We start from the raw sequence: 17,840 nt of genomic DNA on the forward strand, positions 1-17,840 counted from the left end.
TTTCCCTTCATATAGGAGAGAATTAGAAGAGATTGGGAGAAAACATTAGGAAAGAAATAGTGATTTTGTCTGTCTTCATTTGTCTTTGAGGCATTGCTTGTTTGGATGTGGGAGAACTGACGCCTTACAGTCACGTGGGGTTGTATATATGTGTGTGCGTATTTATGTGTATTCACACAAACCCACACACATAAATGTGCATGTGCAGACACATATATAACTATCAGTTTTTTGTCTATAGTGTGCTAGCACTATACTGAGTTCTTTGGAGAATTAAAAGAAGTATAAGAGGTGGGAGGTTGGGGTACCAGTGGTGGGTATTATAGAGGGCACGGCTTGCATGAAGCACTGGGTGTGGTGAAAAAATAATGAATACTGTTTTTCTGAAAATAAATAAATTGGAAAAAAAAAAAAAAGAAGTATAAGATAAAGTTTCTCCTCCTAAAATACAGTTATAATTCTTGCAGTATATATCTGTATTACTACATGTATATATCTGTATTACTACATGTTTCATATCTGTCGTTCTTATATTAGTTTATTTTAATACTATTAATACTTTTAAACAGATTTGTTATGGAAAATAGTTTATGGGGATAATAGTTGAGATAATTGTATGTATTAGATTTCTGATGATTTGTGGCGGTTTAACATTAGTTGACTAGGGCCCTGTAATTTAAGATATGTAGTTCCTGTGTTAATTACCTTCATCCGTGGCTGTGGCTATGTTCTTTAGCTGTGTCTCTCACTTTTCTTCCCCTAAGTACAGTATTTCATATTCTTTAGGTCATGAATGCTAATCATGTATTTAAAATTTTCTGGATCTTTACTGTGTTTTGTTTTCTTTAATGAAAAAATTTTGTTGAGATAAAATATATCAGAAAAATACACACGTTTTAAGGCTATGGTTCATTGACTTACCACAGTTAAGATTTTTGACCAACTGACAGTTGGTCAGATTACCAGCCCCCAAAGCCCCTGTGTCTTTCTCTTGTTATTATCCCTTCCATTCTTCCATTTTTATTTATTTTTTAATATTTTATGTTTATTTATTTATATTTATATATTTATTTATATTTATATATTTATATATAAATATACATATTCATGTATATAAAATATGTATATTTATATAAATGTATATTTATTTATATGCTTTATATATGATAAATATAGTTATAAATATGTAAATTTATTTATAACTATATCACATATTATAAATTTATTTATGATAAATATATGATAAATAAATATATATATTATTATATTTGATGAATATAATAAATATTTATAATATAAATATATATTTAATATATGATATAAATATATAATATCTGATATTTCTTTTATATATTTATTTATTTATTCCCAATTTATTCTTCATTGTGAGGTAAATCCATCCTGTTGTGTATAGCAGTAGTGGCTGCTATACTTTTGTTCTGTATAGTATTCCATTGTTCATATATATACCATGAATCTGTTCTGTTGCTAGACATTTAGGTTATTTCCAATGTTAAATGCCTGCTATTGTTAACAAATACTCTTATGTATCATTTTGTGTGTTAATATATACATTTCTGTTGTCGTGTAATTGTTGTATCTTAGAGTATGTTAAGTTGTTTTATTTTTCTTTTAAAGATTTATTTATTTATTTTAGAGAGAGAGGGTGTACACCAGGCATGAGTTAGGGAAGGAAATGGTGAGAATCTCAAGCTGACTCCCTGCTGATTGAGAAGCCTCAATCTCGAGATCGAGAAGGGCTCGATCTCACAACCATGAGATCATGACCTGAGTCAATACCAAGAGTCAGACACTCAAATGATTAAGCCACCCAGGCACTCCTGTATGAGTTTAGTAAATTTTGACAAGTTGTTTTTCTTTCTTTTCTTCTCCCTCCCTTCCTCCCTTTTTTCTTTTCTTTTCTTGCCAAATTATTTTTCAAAGTGATTAGACCAGTTAACATTCTTATATGTGCTGAATGAGAGTTCTAGTTGTACCATTCCCTTGAGTGTACTAGATATGCCAGTCTTTAACTTTTTAGCTATTATGTGAATGTGTAATGAATAGTATGCCCTTAGGCACTTTCTCATATATGTAATGATATTTTGGCTGTCCTCTTTTGTTAACTGTCTGCTCAAGCCTCTTCCACATTTTTCTTTTAAATTGTCAGTCTCTCTTTTATTCCTCATAATAGTCCCTTATGTATCCTGTTGGCAGTATGTTTAGCATACCTTTTCCCACTTTGTAATTTGCTTTCTCACTCTTTTAATGGTGTTTTTTGATGAACAGAAGTTCTTAATTTGGGCTCCTGGGTGGCTCAGTCAGTTAAGTGATCTGCCTTCAGCTCAGATCATGATCTCAGGATCCTGGGATCGAGTTCTGTATTGGGCTCCCTCCTCAACAGGGAGCCTGCTTTTCCCTCTCCCTCTGCCCCTCCCACTCCCTGCTTTGCACTCTCTCTCAAATAAATAAAATCTTTTAAAAAAATTAAAAAGGGAAATTCTTAGTTTTAACAAAGCCCATTATTTTCTTTTTAGTTAGTCCGAACCTTGTCTTTTTTACCTACCCCAAGGTTGTGAAAGTAGTCCCTATATTATTTTCTAGAAGTATGGTAATACACAAGCCTCTTACCACATGTAGCTATTTAAATTTGAATTAAATATAACTGGAAATGTATTCACACATTTCAAGTGCTCACTAGCCACATATTGCTAGTGTTGGACAGCGCAGAACATTTCTACCATCTTGAGGTTCTGTTAGACAGTGTTGCTCTAGAAGCTTTGTTTATTTACTTTCACATTTAGCTATATAATCTATTTAGGATTGATTTTTGTATGTGGTATGTGGTAAATGTCAGGATTCATTATTTTATTTCCATCTGACCCCACCATTTATTGAAAAGACTGTCTTCCCTCCTGCAATTTTTTAAAAAATTGAGGTGAAATTCACATAACATAAAATTAATCATTTTAAAGTATACAGTTGAGTCACATTTTAGTACATTCACAGTTTTTGTGACCAACACCTCTATCTAGTTTCAGATCATTTTCACTAAGCAGTTATACCTCATTTCCCCCAGGTTGGGCAGCCACCAATCTCCTGTCTGTCTTAATGGATTTAACTATTCTGAATATTTCTTATAAATGGAATCATGCAATTCCATTGTATGACTTTCTGTGTCACTCTTCTGTCACTTACATAATATTTTTGAGGTTTCCACATTGTACCCTGTATCAGTATTTCATTCCATTTTTTGGCTGAATAATATTCTATTGTACATATTTATCACAATTTGTTTATCCATTCATTCATTGATCGACATTTGGGTTGTTTCCACCTTATGAATATTGTGAAAAGTGCTGCTATGAATTTTGTGTTTGAGTATTTGTTTGAATACCTGTGTTTAGTTCTTTAGGTATAATCCTAGGTATATATCTTTGCTGGATTATATGGTAATTCTATGTTTAACTTTTTGAGGAACTGACAAATTGTTCCACAGAGGCTTTACCATTTTACCTTCCTACCAGCAGTGTGTGAAAGTTCTAATTTCTCCTCATCCTCGCCAATTTATTTTCTGTTAATTTGATTATAGCTCTAGTTCTAACGAGCTATTTGATTATAAGCTATAGTTCTAGCAAGCATGAAATGATATCTCGTTGTGGTTTTGATTTGCTTTTCTCTAATGATGCTGAGCATCTTTTGATGTACTTATTAGCCATTTTTATATCTTTTTGGAGCAAAGACTGCACAAGTCTTTGCTCATTTTTTACGGTTGTATTTTTGTTGAATGATAATAGTTCTTTATATAATCTGGATACGAGTCTCTTGTCAGATACATGGTTTGCATATATTTTCTTCCATTCTGTAGGTTGTCTTTTAAGTTGTCTTTTAATCTTTTTTATTGAGATGTACTTGACATACAACATTTAAAAAAAATATTCATTTACTTGTCGCAGAGAGAGAGAGAGAGAGTGCACAAGCAGGGGGAAACGGTAGGCAGAGGGGGAAGCAGGCTCCCCACAGAGCAAGGAGCCCCATGTGGGACTCAATCCTAGGATCCTGGGATCACCACCCAAGCTGAAGGCAGATGCCTGACTGACTGAGCCATAACATTATATTAATTTGATGTGTATAATATAGTGATTCACTATTTTATATATTGTGAAGCGATCACCACAATAACTATCCATCCCCACACAGTTACAAATTTTTTTTTTTCCTGTGGAAAATCTAATTTAAGGATTTACTCTCTTGGCAACTTACCAGTACACAATGACTGTAGTCACCCTGCTATACATTACATTCCATGACTTTATTTTATGACTGGAATTTTGTACCTTTGACCCTATTCAGCCATCTTGCCCACCTTCCCCTGCCTCTGGCACCTACCAGTCTATTCCTTGTATCTTTGATACTGGTCAGTCTGATAGGTGTGAGGTTATAGCTCATTGTGGTTTTGATTTGCATTTCATTGACGATTAGTGATGTTGAACATCTTCTCATGTGCCTGTAGGCCATCTGTATGTCTTCTCATGTGCCTGTAGGCCATCTGTATGTCTTCTTTGGAAAATTTGTTTATTCAAGTCCTCTGCCCATTATTTATTTTTTAAAACATTTTTTAAACAAGATTTTATTTATTTGAGTGAGAGTGAGAGAGAAAGTGCAAGAGGGGGAAGGGTCAGAGGGAGAAGCAAAGTGCAAGAGGGGGAAGGGTCAGAGGGAGAAGCAGACCCCCCACTGAGCAGAGAGCCCAATGGGGGATTCTGTCCTGGGACTCTGGGATCATGACCTGAAGCCAAGGCAGACACTTAACTGACTGAGGCACCCAGGCCACCCCCTCTGCCCATTATTTAATTAGAGTTGTGTTTTTTGCTATCAAGTTGTGTAAATTCTTTATATATTTTGGATATTAACCCCTTATCTGAGGTATGATTTGCAAATATCTTCTTCCATTCAGTATGTTGCCTTTTCTTTTTGTTGATTCCTTTGCTGTGGAAAAGATTTTTTGTTTGATAATAGTCCATTTGTTTATTTTAGTGTTGGTTGCCCTTGCCTGGAGAGACCTTTCCAAAAACATTGCTAAGACTGATGTCAAAGACTTGTGTTTTCTAGAAGTTTTATGATTTCAGGTCTTATATCCAAATCTTTTTTCCCCTTTTGAATTTGTTTTTGTGTGTGGTGTAAGATTGTGGTCCAGTTTCATTCTTTTTGCATGTAGCTGTCCAGTTTTCCCAATACTCTTTATTGAAGAGGTTGTCCTTTCCCCAATGTATATTCTTGCCTCCTGTGTCATAATGAATTGGCCACATGTACATGGGTTTATCTATGAGCTCCCTGTTCTATCCTGTTGATCTCTGTGTCTGTTTTCATGCCAGTACCATACTTTTTTGATAACTTTAGTTTTGGAGTATAGTTTAAAATCTGGGAATCTGATATGTCCGGCTTTATTGTTCTTTCTCAAGAGTTCTTTGACAGGCTTTGATAGCTCATAGCTTAAGCATTATAGATGCCTTCAGTGACAACTGCTGCTGTTACTGCTATCACTGCTGCTTCGTCATCATCATCTTTTTCAGGATTATTTTGGCTATTGTTAGCTTTTTGCATTTCTATCTAAGTTGCTTTATTTTGTTTTGTTTCTGTCTGCATTTTAGATTTTTATTTATTTATTTGTCAGAGAGAGGGAGTACAGGCAAGCAGAGTGGCAAGCAGAGGCAGAGGGAGAAGCTGGCTACCCTCAGAGCAAGGAGCCCAATTTGGGACTCGATCCCAAGATGCTGGGATCATGACCTGAGCCAAAGGCAGCCGCTTAACAGACTGAGCCACCCAGGCATCCCCTGTCTGCATTTTAGAATCAGCTTGTCACTTCTCCCTGTACCACTCTAAGCCAACATACTATACATACCTGGCTGGAATTTTGATAGGGCTGGTGATGAATTATAAATCATTATATAATTTAATTATCACAATTATAAATTATATATTTTTAGATGTAAATATATTTATATATTTTTATATAAATTTATATTTATATAATATATATGTTTATTCATTATTTATAATGAATTATAAATCATCATTATAATACTGCCTTTCACTCTGTGAACATGGTATTACAATCCTGAGCTGTTTCTTGAAGATTGTGTATGTCTTAGTCTTTGATTTCCCTGGGTAATGTTCCTAAGTTTCTGTGTAGATGTCTTAGCTTTCTTAAATATGTTCCTAGGTATATTATGTTGCTCGATGCTATTATAAATAATAAGATTTTTAATACTTATTATCTCTAACTGTATTTTGTTGGCATGTAGATATGAAGTCATTTCATTTTTATATTGACTTTTATCCTAGAATCTTGTTAAAGGCAGTTTTTAATTTCTACTAGTTAGTTTCTGCATTTGGGGGATTTTCTCTTTTTTTCACAGTCATTTGTTCATAAAGACAGCTTTTTTTTTTTTTTCCACTCGTAGTGCTTTTTATTTTTTTTTTCTTTCTCATGCTTTGGCCAGGACCTTCAAAACAATAGAAGTGGTGATAGTGGACATTTTTGTCTTCTTCTCAGTCTTAGAGGGGTGGATGGACTAATAGTATCCAATAGAGGACTTGAAAACTTCATCTAAATGGCATATATATTACACTGCACTCAACATAGTTCTGGCATACATTCTTTCAACTTTGTCTTTTATTTATAATAGTCTGTGTACATGTAATGTAAATAGTGATTTTAGTTAATTCACTATCTGGTTTTTATTTTCAGTTTGTTCTGTCAGTTCTGTATGCATTTTATTCTTTCTTTCTTTCCTTGTTTTTTTTTTTTTTTCTTTTAAGATTTTATTTATTTGACAGAGAAAGATCACAAGTAGGCGGAGAGGCAGGCAGAGGCTGAGCAGAGAGCCAGATGCAGGGCTTGATCCCAAGATCCCAAGATCATGACCTGAGCCAAAGGCAGAGGCTTAACCCACTGAGCCACCCAGGCTCCCCTCTTTCCTTGTTTTTGATTACTTTTATTCCATTTCCCCCGTTAGTGACTTGGTTTTTACATTTTCCTATTCTTTTAGTAGTTGTCCTAGAGGATACAGCATTCTCCCTTGAGTTCTGAAGGCCAGTATCGATTAGTCTGTTTTAAACTTTCAGGACAGCAGGTTCAGTATTTTAGGAACCTGAGCATACTTTAATTCCCTTTATTTCCTGATGCTTTTTGTGCTTTTGTTCACACAGGACCATCACTATTATATTTTCTACAGTTAATATTTATTTAGACTTACCAACATCTTTTCCATTTCTCTTATTTTTTCATTCCTTTTTGTCTATGTGATGATTTTCTTTATACTTGAAGAATTAAAAGAAGTATTTCTTTTAGTGTGGATTAATGCTGATGCAGTCTCTCGGTTTTTATTTGCCTGAAAAATGTCTTGTTTTTGCCTTCATTTTTTAAAGGATATTTTCTTCAGGTTTAGAATTCTAGCCTGGTATATTTCCTCCCTCAGTAATTTAAAAATATTGTACCATTATCTTCCATTTCCTTACCTTTTCTCTTGACATTGTCTGACAGTCTAAGTTCCTTTGAAGGTTTTCCTTTTGCTTTGAATGCTTTTAATCTTTTCTGTTTTGCATTGGTCCCAGTTTCACGATGATGTGTCTGGGTGTGCTTTTCTTTGTATTTATCCTACTTGGGGCTTGTAGCTCTTCTTGAATGTACAGCTTTGAAGTCTTGTAAAAGTTCTGAATAATTTTTGTATCATATTCTCTTTCCTCTCTTACTGCAATTCTAACTATACACTTAAAAACATACCATTTCTTTTGCTGTGATCCAGCTGTTTGACACCTTTATGTACTTTCCCCCCTATTCATGCATCATTTTGTTTTCTTCTGACCTGCATTTGAATTTACTAATTCACTCTACAGATTTGTCTAATCCTATGTTAAACCCATGCACTGAATTCTTAATTGCACTTATTTTATATTTCAATGTATAATTTCTTTGTAGTTTTTAATATAGCTTTTAATTCCCTGCCAAAATTCTCTGTCTTGTCATTGAATTGTTGAACTTCTTTAATTATGTTGAAGTTTATATCAGCCTTACTTTCTAGACCTCCTGTGGCTCTTTGTCTTGTCTGTTTTTTTCCCTCTTATTTTTTGGTCACATCTTTTCTTATATGCATGTTACTTTGATTGCATGGTAGACTTTGCCTGTGAAAAATATTCAGATACTGTGAATGATTTTATAATTCTTCTGGAGGTGACTTAACTTCCCTTCTGTCAGGTAGTTGAGCTATTGTCAGATCAGTTTGGTCCAGGCAAGAGTGCACTAACTGGAAACTGGGCTTCAGTTTTTGACAGGCTAATTCTTTTTCTGGTTACCTTTATGTGTAGGGTATATCTGTTAGGGAGCCACCCAGAACTCTGAGGTATTTAACAGGGACTCTGTTCTTTATTGGACCCAGATTTCCAATTTTTTTCCTTCCTGCTCTGTGACAGTGATGCAGATGTTGTTCAACCTGTTAAGTCTCTTTCACTTTCAGAATCAGTTATCATTTGTATGAGAAAAGCAGTCCTAGGGCCAGACTCAAATCTTGATTTCATCCCCCTTTTGAAACTTTGCCCGGCAAATTCTCACTGCTTTGGTAGCTCTTTTATCACCTTCAGACTGATTTTTAAAAAGATCTTTTATCCAGCCTTTCCATTTATTCCATGGAAGGTAGGTTCAAAAAAAAACCTAATCGGCTCTTGTCAGAACAGAACTTGCACCTCTATTAACCCATTAATTTGTCTTATTTTAATGTTATATTTGATATGTACAAGGGAATATATATTTAACATTTGTGTAATTGTTTTATAATAATACAGTGAACATTTGTGTACTGTTAGTTCCTGGTTTATTACTCTCTAGAATTTTCTTTTTGTTTCTTCTCTGCCCCAGGTCACTGCTGTGTTGAATTGGGGTTTACTCTTCCCTAACAAGAACAAAACACCACTTTGGCACATATATGTCTCTGAATAACATACTTGGCTTAGTTTTGCTTATTCTTGAGGTTTATGAGTTATACCATATATATTCTTGGCTGACTTGCCTTTATCATTACATGTTTGTTTCTTTGAATAACCTTCCCTTGTTACTGCATCTAGCTGTCCGTGATTCATTACTGTGTATTATATTAACACTGTGAAATTTCTTATATTTATTCTCTTAGTGCACATTTGAAATATTTCCATTTCCTTACTCTTTGGAGCAGTGTTCCTGTGAATGTTCTTAGAGAGGCTGCATGATGCATATGAGCAAGAATTTCTCTAGGTTATATTTATACAAGTGAAAATGATGTGTAACAGTGTGTACACACATTTAACTTTTCATTTTATTCCCAAATTACTTTTCAAAATCATTGTTAAAACTTATTTTTTTATTAGCAGTATATTGTCCCCATTAATGTCAGATCTTTTAATTTTTTCCCATCTAAAAGTTGGAAAATAGTGTCTCATTATGGTCTTAATTTGCATCTCCCTGGTTACTAATTAAGTTTTTATGTCTCATCACCATTCTTGTTGCCTCTTTCTGAAATTTCTTTTGAGGTCTTTTGCCTTTTTTCCCCAGGTTTTTTGTCTTTTTCTCATAGGTAATCTTTATACACATTAATACTTTTTCAGGTATATGTTGCAATATCTACATACAAATGCATAAACTCTCATTTATGGTGTGTCCTTTTCATTATGGTGTCCTTTGAACAAAAATTATTAATTTTAATATAGCTAAATTTATCATTCTTCTGTAGTTAGTGCTTTTTACATCCTTAAGAACTCCTTCCCTACTCTAGTGTCATAAAAATAGTCTCCCATATGGTCTGAAAGTCTTGAGATTTTCTTTTCACACTTAAAAAATTTAATCCATCTGGAATTGATTTGTTTGTTTGTGTGCTGTGTCTTAAGGATTTCATTTCTTTTTACTTCCATAGGACCACCAAATTGCCCATCAAAAGTTCTTGAATAACCTTTCTTTCTTTCAATCCTCTTATTGTTACCTGTCATAGGGTGTATAGCATCTATTCTTTACCATTGCTTTGTTTGCTCATCTACAAGATGTCTTTCATTAAAGTTTTGCAATTTTCTTTGTAAAGAAAATTAAAAAATTTTTTCTTGTACAACTTTGTTAGGTACTTTAATTTTTTTTAATTGCATTTTATGTTTGTGGTTGATTTGGAGAATTATTTTATAGTTTTCATCTTTCAAAACAAGGTGATGGAGTTGGTTGAGTTTCCAACTCTTGGTTTCTGCTCAGGTCACGATCTCAAGATTGTGGGATTGAACCCCACATCAGGCTGTGCTCAGGGCGTCAGTCTGCTTGAGATTCTCTCTCCATCTCCCTCTCCCCGTGCCTCCCACACCAGCATGCATGCGTGCTCTCTCTCTCACTCCAAAATAAATCTTTTCTTTTTTTTAAAGAATTCCAGTTTTGATTATTTTCTAATCCTAGAATCTTTTATCTACATATTAATTTCCTTATATTTCTATATGTGCTTCCTTTGCTTATCATTTTTCATTTCAACTTCATCTACCAGTATTTTTTTTAAAGTGATATATTCAAATCTTATGTGGTGGTAAAGTTTTCAATCTCTACTCTTTTATTTTTTTGAAGTCACTTTTGTTTTGATTTATTTTGGTACTATTCTGCTGGTTGTCCAAATGTTCATTAATTTTATAGCTTACTGTTGAATAAGATTTAAAAAAATACTTCAATATCCTGTTTAAACCAGTATCCCAATTAAATCCATAGCCCATTTCATGTTTTTTATTATCTTGACTAGTATATTGTTTCATCCCATTATTTTTAGATTTTCTCTGTCATTGGTTTTGTTGCATCTGTTTTGGTTTTATATTATTATCTTTAAACCATCTGATAGTCTGTTGATTTTATTTATAATAACTTTCTATTTTGTAATAATATATGCTATTTGAATTTTTTCTTACAAATTAAATATTTTAGTGGAGTATATCTTTGAATAATTCTTTCAAAATGGCTTATAATTTGGAAACTTTTTCTCTGTCCTAGCTTGCTAAAGATATTTTTTTCCCTTGTTCTTGAGTACTAGAATCCTGTGTTTCAGGGTACTTGGCCGCAGAAAATCCAGATTATTGTTTTTTGGCATCGTGTCTTGTAGCTGAGAAATCTGAAGTTGATCTGATTCTTGCTTCTTATTTGGAAGGTTCCCCCATAGAATTTTTGAGGATCTTTTTAATATTCTTAGTTCAGAAACTTCATCAGAACGTTTCTAATGTGATTGTTTTTTCATTATTTACACTTTTTACTTCAAAGGCACTTCTCAATGGAAATGCATCCTAAACTGTATGTGTTTGATGAGTTTGCCTTCTGGATGTTGGGGCTACCTATACTGTTGCCAGAGGGTTACCTGAGCTACTATTTGATTTGCTTCCCAGGCTGCTTTTGGAAGTCACTCCTGTCAGCTGGCGGTACACTAGATCTTCAGTGTTCCAAGATTGAGCTAGGCTCTTTTGTTACCTTGCTTTAATTTCCTGGCTGTCACTGCAAGTGCACATCTTGAAATACCTGCACTCTATCACCTCAGGATTATGCTGTGATTGTGGAAAAAAAAAAAAAATCTAACTGTTTTGGAAAATGTTTCCATTCTCTGCTTTTTATGGAGATGTGAATCTAGCCTTGTTAATATTTTTACTGTATATTTTGCATTTTTAAAATTATTCTAAAGGTTCTGGCCTTCTTTTTCACACTTTTTGTTTTCCAGCCCTGCTGTGTGTGTGTGTTTGTGTGTGTGTGTTGCCATTTTGGTGGGATTTAGGTACAAAGATACTAATGCATCTTGTTTTCTTACAGTCAACTCCAAACCTTTCTAATTTTTCTTCTGCTCAGGATTTTTTGTAAATACCCTTTCCCTTGTTTAAGAACTACACTTTTTTGCTGTATTGATTTTTTTGTTGCTCCTTGCCAGCCACCTTAAATAATTGAATCATTAGTCTCAAAGGCTAAGTAAGGAAGTATATGTAAGATAAAGTCGGTCCTACCTCATACCTGGAAAGAACCAGCTGCAGATGGATGTGTAAGTGCTTTATGTGGGTACTAGTGAAGATAAATCTTTCAACCTTTTTGTAAAATAGATGAGGTATTTTAGTTATCTGTAATGACTGTCACTGTAGAAGGTAAAGATTTCATTCACTCACTAAATATTAATTAAACATGAAAATTCTAATATATTTTTTAAAGTCCTTCATTTTTGTTTAGCTCCCAGGAAAAAAGACAACTAAACTTTGGGTTCCAGATGAAGAAGTTTCTCCTGAGACAATGGTCAAAGTGAGTGATATGCATAGATCTATTTATTTTAATACATCAATATATCCACCAGATTGTATTATTGTTAAAGTGTTAAAATTTGTATTCCTGTTGTAAAGATATGGCTATTAAAATCACCCAAGTTTTTATATTTATTGTATGACATCATCCCAAGTGTTCTGAGAGTGTGAGGCAATAATGAGAAACCTGAGGCCCTATGGGCAGCTGCACATAAACTGATTTGGGGGAAAAAAAAAAGTGCTTGAAACTGCCCCCAGTTGCTGGTTCTTAATTATCAACCTTTTAAGGGTGAAAGATATTGCCTGTTCTCTTGTGTACATTCTCCTGTTAAGTAAAAATGATCATCCAGGTTTTAAGACTATCTTTTCCGTGGGATTTGATAAAACTTTTATTTTGATTTTTTAAAAAGTTCAACCTGTTAGTCCTTGAATTAGAAGTAATAGGTAAAAACTGCTTATCACTAGTGTAGAGAGTATTGATTTACTAAAATGATCTATAGTCTGTCATGTAGACCTCATCTCAATCCACTGTCCAAGGTGTGTAGGCCGGGAACAAATGTATTAAATACTGTTTTTCTCTTCCTTGTTTCTTATAAATCAAGTCATGTATATATGCATGTACTGGTTTATATTTTATATTAAGCACTACTTTGTTATGTTATTCCAGTTTCAGATGCTAATACTGTTTCTGCAGACCTATAGAGTAGCTGATGGAATGATGCTTGATACTTCTGAGTTCCAGTATAAACCTGTTTTCTCAGCATTGGTGTCAAGCAGCAGTTTTGTGTAGGTCAAGCAACTCTGGATTAGAAGGCAGGCTTCCTGCAGTTAAGCTTATGCTTAATAAATGGCCCAGAAAAGGGATCTGAAGAGTGTCTGCCACATGCCACTGTTCAAGATCCACTTAGCTGCTAAGACATAGATCTGATGAAAGCTAAGATAATAGGTGAAAAAGAGGTAATATGCACCCCATCAAAAAGAGTTATTAGAAACATTAGAGGCAATAACAGGGTTTAAAGTACTTAATTTTAAGTACTTCATAATTATAAAATGTAGCACAAAAATGGAATATAATTTGCAGTTGGGAAGTTAAGTTTTCTGACTAGGGAAGTTAACATTTTACTTTGGGTTCTAAAGAACAGAATTTATGATGGGGAAACATTAAAAAGTCAAAAAGAACCAGTCTTTAGTTAAATCATTTGTCAATTGCCTGGGTGGGAGGGTAAAACATCTTTAAGACATTCATTTATCTTGATATATAAAGAAAAGAATGACTCTTTTTTCCTTTACTTTTCTTAAAAAGCATCCGTTAAAACCATTTCATTTTATTTAAGGTGGATACAGAATTTCTTTAAAATGTAGTAATGTTATATTTGTCAATTTGTCTTTTAAATAGATTCAGGCTATTAAAATGATGGTTCGATGGCTTCTTGGAATGAAAAATAATCACAGTAAATCAGGAACATCTACCTTAAGATTGCTAACTACAATATTGCATAGTGATGGAGACTTGACAGAACAGGGAAAAATTAGGTATGTAATTATTATTTCAGAGTTCTTGCGTAATATTTTAGTGTCTGGTGTAATTTCTAATGGTGCAGTTTCTTTTTAAGAAAGTAATTAGTCGAACACTACATCGAAAACTAATGATGTGCTGTATGTCAGCTAATTTACATAATTAAAAAAGTATAAAATGTAAAATACAAAAAAAGTATTTCTATGTATGTATGCATATATTTTTATTGTAATAAGCTTTTGTACAGTGGTTATTTAAAAATGGCAGTCATATATCAGAGGCAGAGTATTGCTATATATTGTAAATATTTTAAACAATAGATATTTACTTTTTTAAATATCTAATTGGAAAATGGTTAGTAATTTATCAGTAACTGATATTTTGCATTCTTCTTAATGTCTGAAGGAAAAAGAACACACTAGGTAGAAGGCAACTTACTGAATCTATTTCCAGAAGTATAAATACATGCAAATGTACTAGATGTAAAATTTGTACTAGATGTAAATGTGTACTAGATGTAAATTATATAAACACATGTGCTTTGTTTTGCTTGAAAAATGTAGTTTAGTATAGTGATTGAAAAAATGGACCCTGGAGCCTGTATTCAAATCCTGACACTACGATATACCAGCAAATCACTTTAACCTCCTTATGTCTCAGTTTCTTTGTTTATAAAATAGAGATAATGATTATACTTATCTTGTCTAGCTTTTATGATAATTAAATTAGTCGTTATTTATGTGCTTATTTAGATCTAATCTCACCTGTTTTTATTCATGTTATTCTTTAATGAAATCAAATGTGTATTTGAATTCTACAAATACATGTGAATTATATTACTTCACTTTTATTTTTTATTTTTAATTAATTAATGTTTTAATTAACATAATGTATTATATTACTTGTTTCAGGGGTGCAGATCTGTGATTCATCAGTGTTACACAATTCACTAGCTCATACGCTCTAGTGTCCATCACCCGGCCACCCCACCTCCCCACCCTCCTCCACTTCAGCAACCCTCTCTTTTTTTCCTGAGATTGAGTCTCTTATGGTTTGTCTCCCTCTCTGGTTTTGTCTTGTTTCATTTTTTTTCCTCTCTTTCTTTGTGATCTTCTGCCTTATTTCTCATATTCCTCCTATAAGTGAGATCATGTGATAATTGTCTTTCTCTGATTGACTTATTTTGCTTCAGCATAATACCCTCTATTTCTGTCCTTCTTGTTGCAAATGGCAAGGTTTCATTTTTTGATGGCTGCATGATATTCCTGTGTGTGTGTGTGTGTGTGTGTGTGTATCACATCTTCTTTTTGCATTCATCTGTCGATGGACATCAGGGCTCTTTCCATAGTTTAGCTATGTGGATATTCCTGCTCTAAACACTTGGGGGCACATGCCCCTTTGGATCGCTACCTTTGTATCTTTAGGGTAAATACCCAGTAGTGTGGTTGCTGGGTCATAGGGTAGCTCTATTTTCAACTTTTTGAGGAACCTCCATGCTGCTTTCCAAAGTGACAGCACCAGCTTGCGTTCCTACCAATAGTGTAGGAGGGTTTCCCTTTCTCCACATCCTTGCCAACATCTGTTGTTTCCTGACTTGTTAATTTTAGCCATTCTGACTGGTGTGAGGCATTATCTCATTGAGGTTTTGATTTGTATTTCCCTGATGCCAAGTAATGTTGAGCAGTTTTTCATGTGTCTATTGGCCATTTGGATGTCTTCTTTGCAGAAATGTCTGTTCATGTTTTCCTATTTCTTGATTGGATTATTTGTTCTTTGGGTGTTGAGTTTGATAAGTTCTTATAGATCTTAAAATACTAGCTCTTTATCTGATGTCATTTGCAAATATCTTCTCCCATTCTGTTGGCTGTCTTTTGGATTTGTTGACTGTTTCCTTTGCTATGCAAAAGCTTTTGATCTTGAAAAAATCCCAATAATTCATTGTTGTCTGATTGCTAAGGCTAGGACTTCTAGTACTGTGTTGAATATCAGTGGTGATAGTGGACAGCTGTGCCATGTTCCTGACCTTAGGGGAAGAGCTTTCAGTTTTTCCCCATTGAGAATGCTATTCACTGTGGATTTTTCATGAATGGCTTTGATATTAAGGTATATACACGCTATCCCTATACTGTGAAGAGTTTTAATCAAGAAAGGATGCTGTATTTTGTCAAATGCTTTTTCTGCATCTGTTGAGTGTATCATATGGTTCTTGTTCTCTCTTTTATTAATGTATTGTATCACATTGATTGATTTGTTGATGTTGAACCAACCTTGCAGCCCAGCAATAAATCTCTGTTGCTCATGGTGAATAATCCTTTTAACGTACTGTTGGAACCTTTTGGCTCGTATTTTGGTGAGAATTTTTGCATCCAGGTTCATTAGGGATATTGGTCTGTAATTTTCCTTTTTGGTGGGGTCTTTGTCTGGTTTTGGGATCAAGGTAATGTTGGCCTCATAAAATGAATTTTGAAGGTTTCCTTCTATTTCTATTTTTTGTAACAGTTTCAGAAGAATCTATATTAATTCTTTAAATATTTAGTAGAATTCCCCTGGGAAGCCATCTGGCCCCGGGCTCTTATTTGTTGGGAGATTTTTGATTCCTGCTTCATTGTCCTTGCTGGTTATTGGTCTGTTCAGGTTTTCTTTTTCTTCCTGGTTCACTTTTGGTAGTTTGTATGTATCTAGGAATGCTTCCATTTCTTCCAGATTGTGTAATTTGTTGGCATATAGTTGCTCATAATATGTTCTTATAATTGTATTTTTTTGGTGGTGGTTGTGATCTCTCCTCTTTCATTCATGATTTTAATTTGGGTCCTTTCTCTTAATTTGTTAAATCTGGCCAGGGGTTTATCAATCTTATTAATTCTTTCAAAGAACCAGCTCCTACTTTCATTGATTTGTTTTACTGTTCTTTTGGTTTCTGTTTCATTGATTTCTGCTCTGATCTTTACTATTTCTCTTCTCCTGCTGGATTTAGGCTTTCTTTGCTGTTCTTTCTCCAGGTCCTTTAGGTGTAGGGTTAGGTTGTGTATTTGACATCTTTTTTGTTTCTTGAGAAAGGCTTGTATTGCTATATACTTTCCTCTCAGGACCACCTTTGCTGCTCCCAAAGATTTTGAACAGATGTGTTTTCAATTTTTATTTGTTTCCATGAATTTTTAAAATTTTTCTTTAATTTCCTGGTTTACCCATTCATCCAGGTCAACCTGGTTGCTCTTTGGCCTCCATGTATTTGAGTTCTTCCCAGCTTCTTCTTCTTCTTCTTCTTTTTAAGAATTTATTTATTTTACAGAGAGTGATCACAAGTAGGCAGAGAGGCGGGGGCAGGGGGAGCAGGCTCCCCGCTGAGCAGAGAGCCTGATGCAGGACTTGATCCCAGGACCCTGAAATCATGACCTGAGCTGAAGGCAGAGGCTTAACCCACTGAGCCACCCAGGCGTCCCTCCAGCTTCTTCTGTGATTGAGTTCTAGTTTCAAAGCATTGTGGTCTGAAAATATGCAGGGAATGATCCCAATCTTTTGGTACCTGTTGAGACCTGATTCGTGACCTAGGATATGATCTATTCTGGAGAATGTTCCTTGTGCACTAGAGAAGAATGTGTATTCAGTTGCTTTGGGATGGAATGTTCTGAATATCTGTGATGTTCGTCTGGTCCAGTGTGTCATTTAAAGCCCTTATTTCCTTGTTGATCTTTTGCTTAGATGATCTGTCCATTTCATTGAGGGGGGTGTTAATGTTCCCTGCTGTTATTGCATTATTGTCAGTGTGTTTCTTTGATTATGTTATTAATTGGTTTATATAGTTGGCTGCTTCCATGTTATGGGCATAGATATTTAAAATTGTTAGATCTTCTGTTGGATAGATCCTTTTAAAATATATAGTGTCCTTCCTCATCTCTTATTTAGTCTTTGGCTTAAAATCTAATTTTTCTGATAAAAGGAATGCCACCCCAGCTTTCTTTTGATGTCATTAGCATGGTAAATGGTTTTCCACTCCCTCACTTTAAGTCTGGAGATG

The 17,840-nt window shown here is 34.1% G+C and overlaps 1 protein-coding gene across 6 annotated transcripts in view; it reads left to right on the forward strand.

Moving 5' to 3' along the window:
- The window catches only part of PDS5B (PDS5 cohesin associated factor B), a 196,793-nt gene that overhangs the window by 144,251 nt on the left and 34,702 nt on the right, over positions 1-17,840 (forward strand). For all 6 annotated transcript variants that reach the window (XM_044249567.1, XM_044249569.1, XM_044249572.1 and 3 more), the window contains exons 22-23: positions 12,242-12,310; positions 13,706-13,842. In XM_044249567.1, the coding sequence (XP_044105502.1) occupies positions 12,242-12,310; positions 13,706-13,842 (206 nt within the window). The remainder of the gene's footprint in view (positions 1-12,241; positions 12,311-13,705; positions 13,843-17,840) is intronic.

This window comes from Neovison vison, chromosome 5 (assembly GCF_020171115.1).
Source record: "Neovison vison isolate M4711 chromosome 5, ASM_NN_V1, whole genome shotgun sequence".
Lineage (NCBI taxonomy): Eukaryota > Metazoa > Chordata > Mammalia > Carnivora > Mustelidae > Neogale > Neogale vison.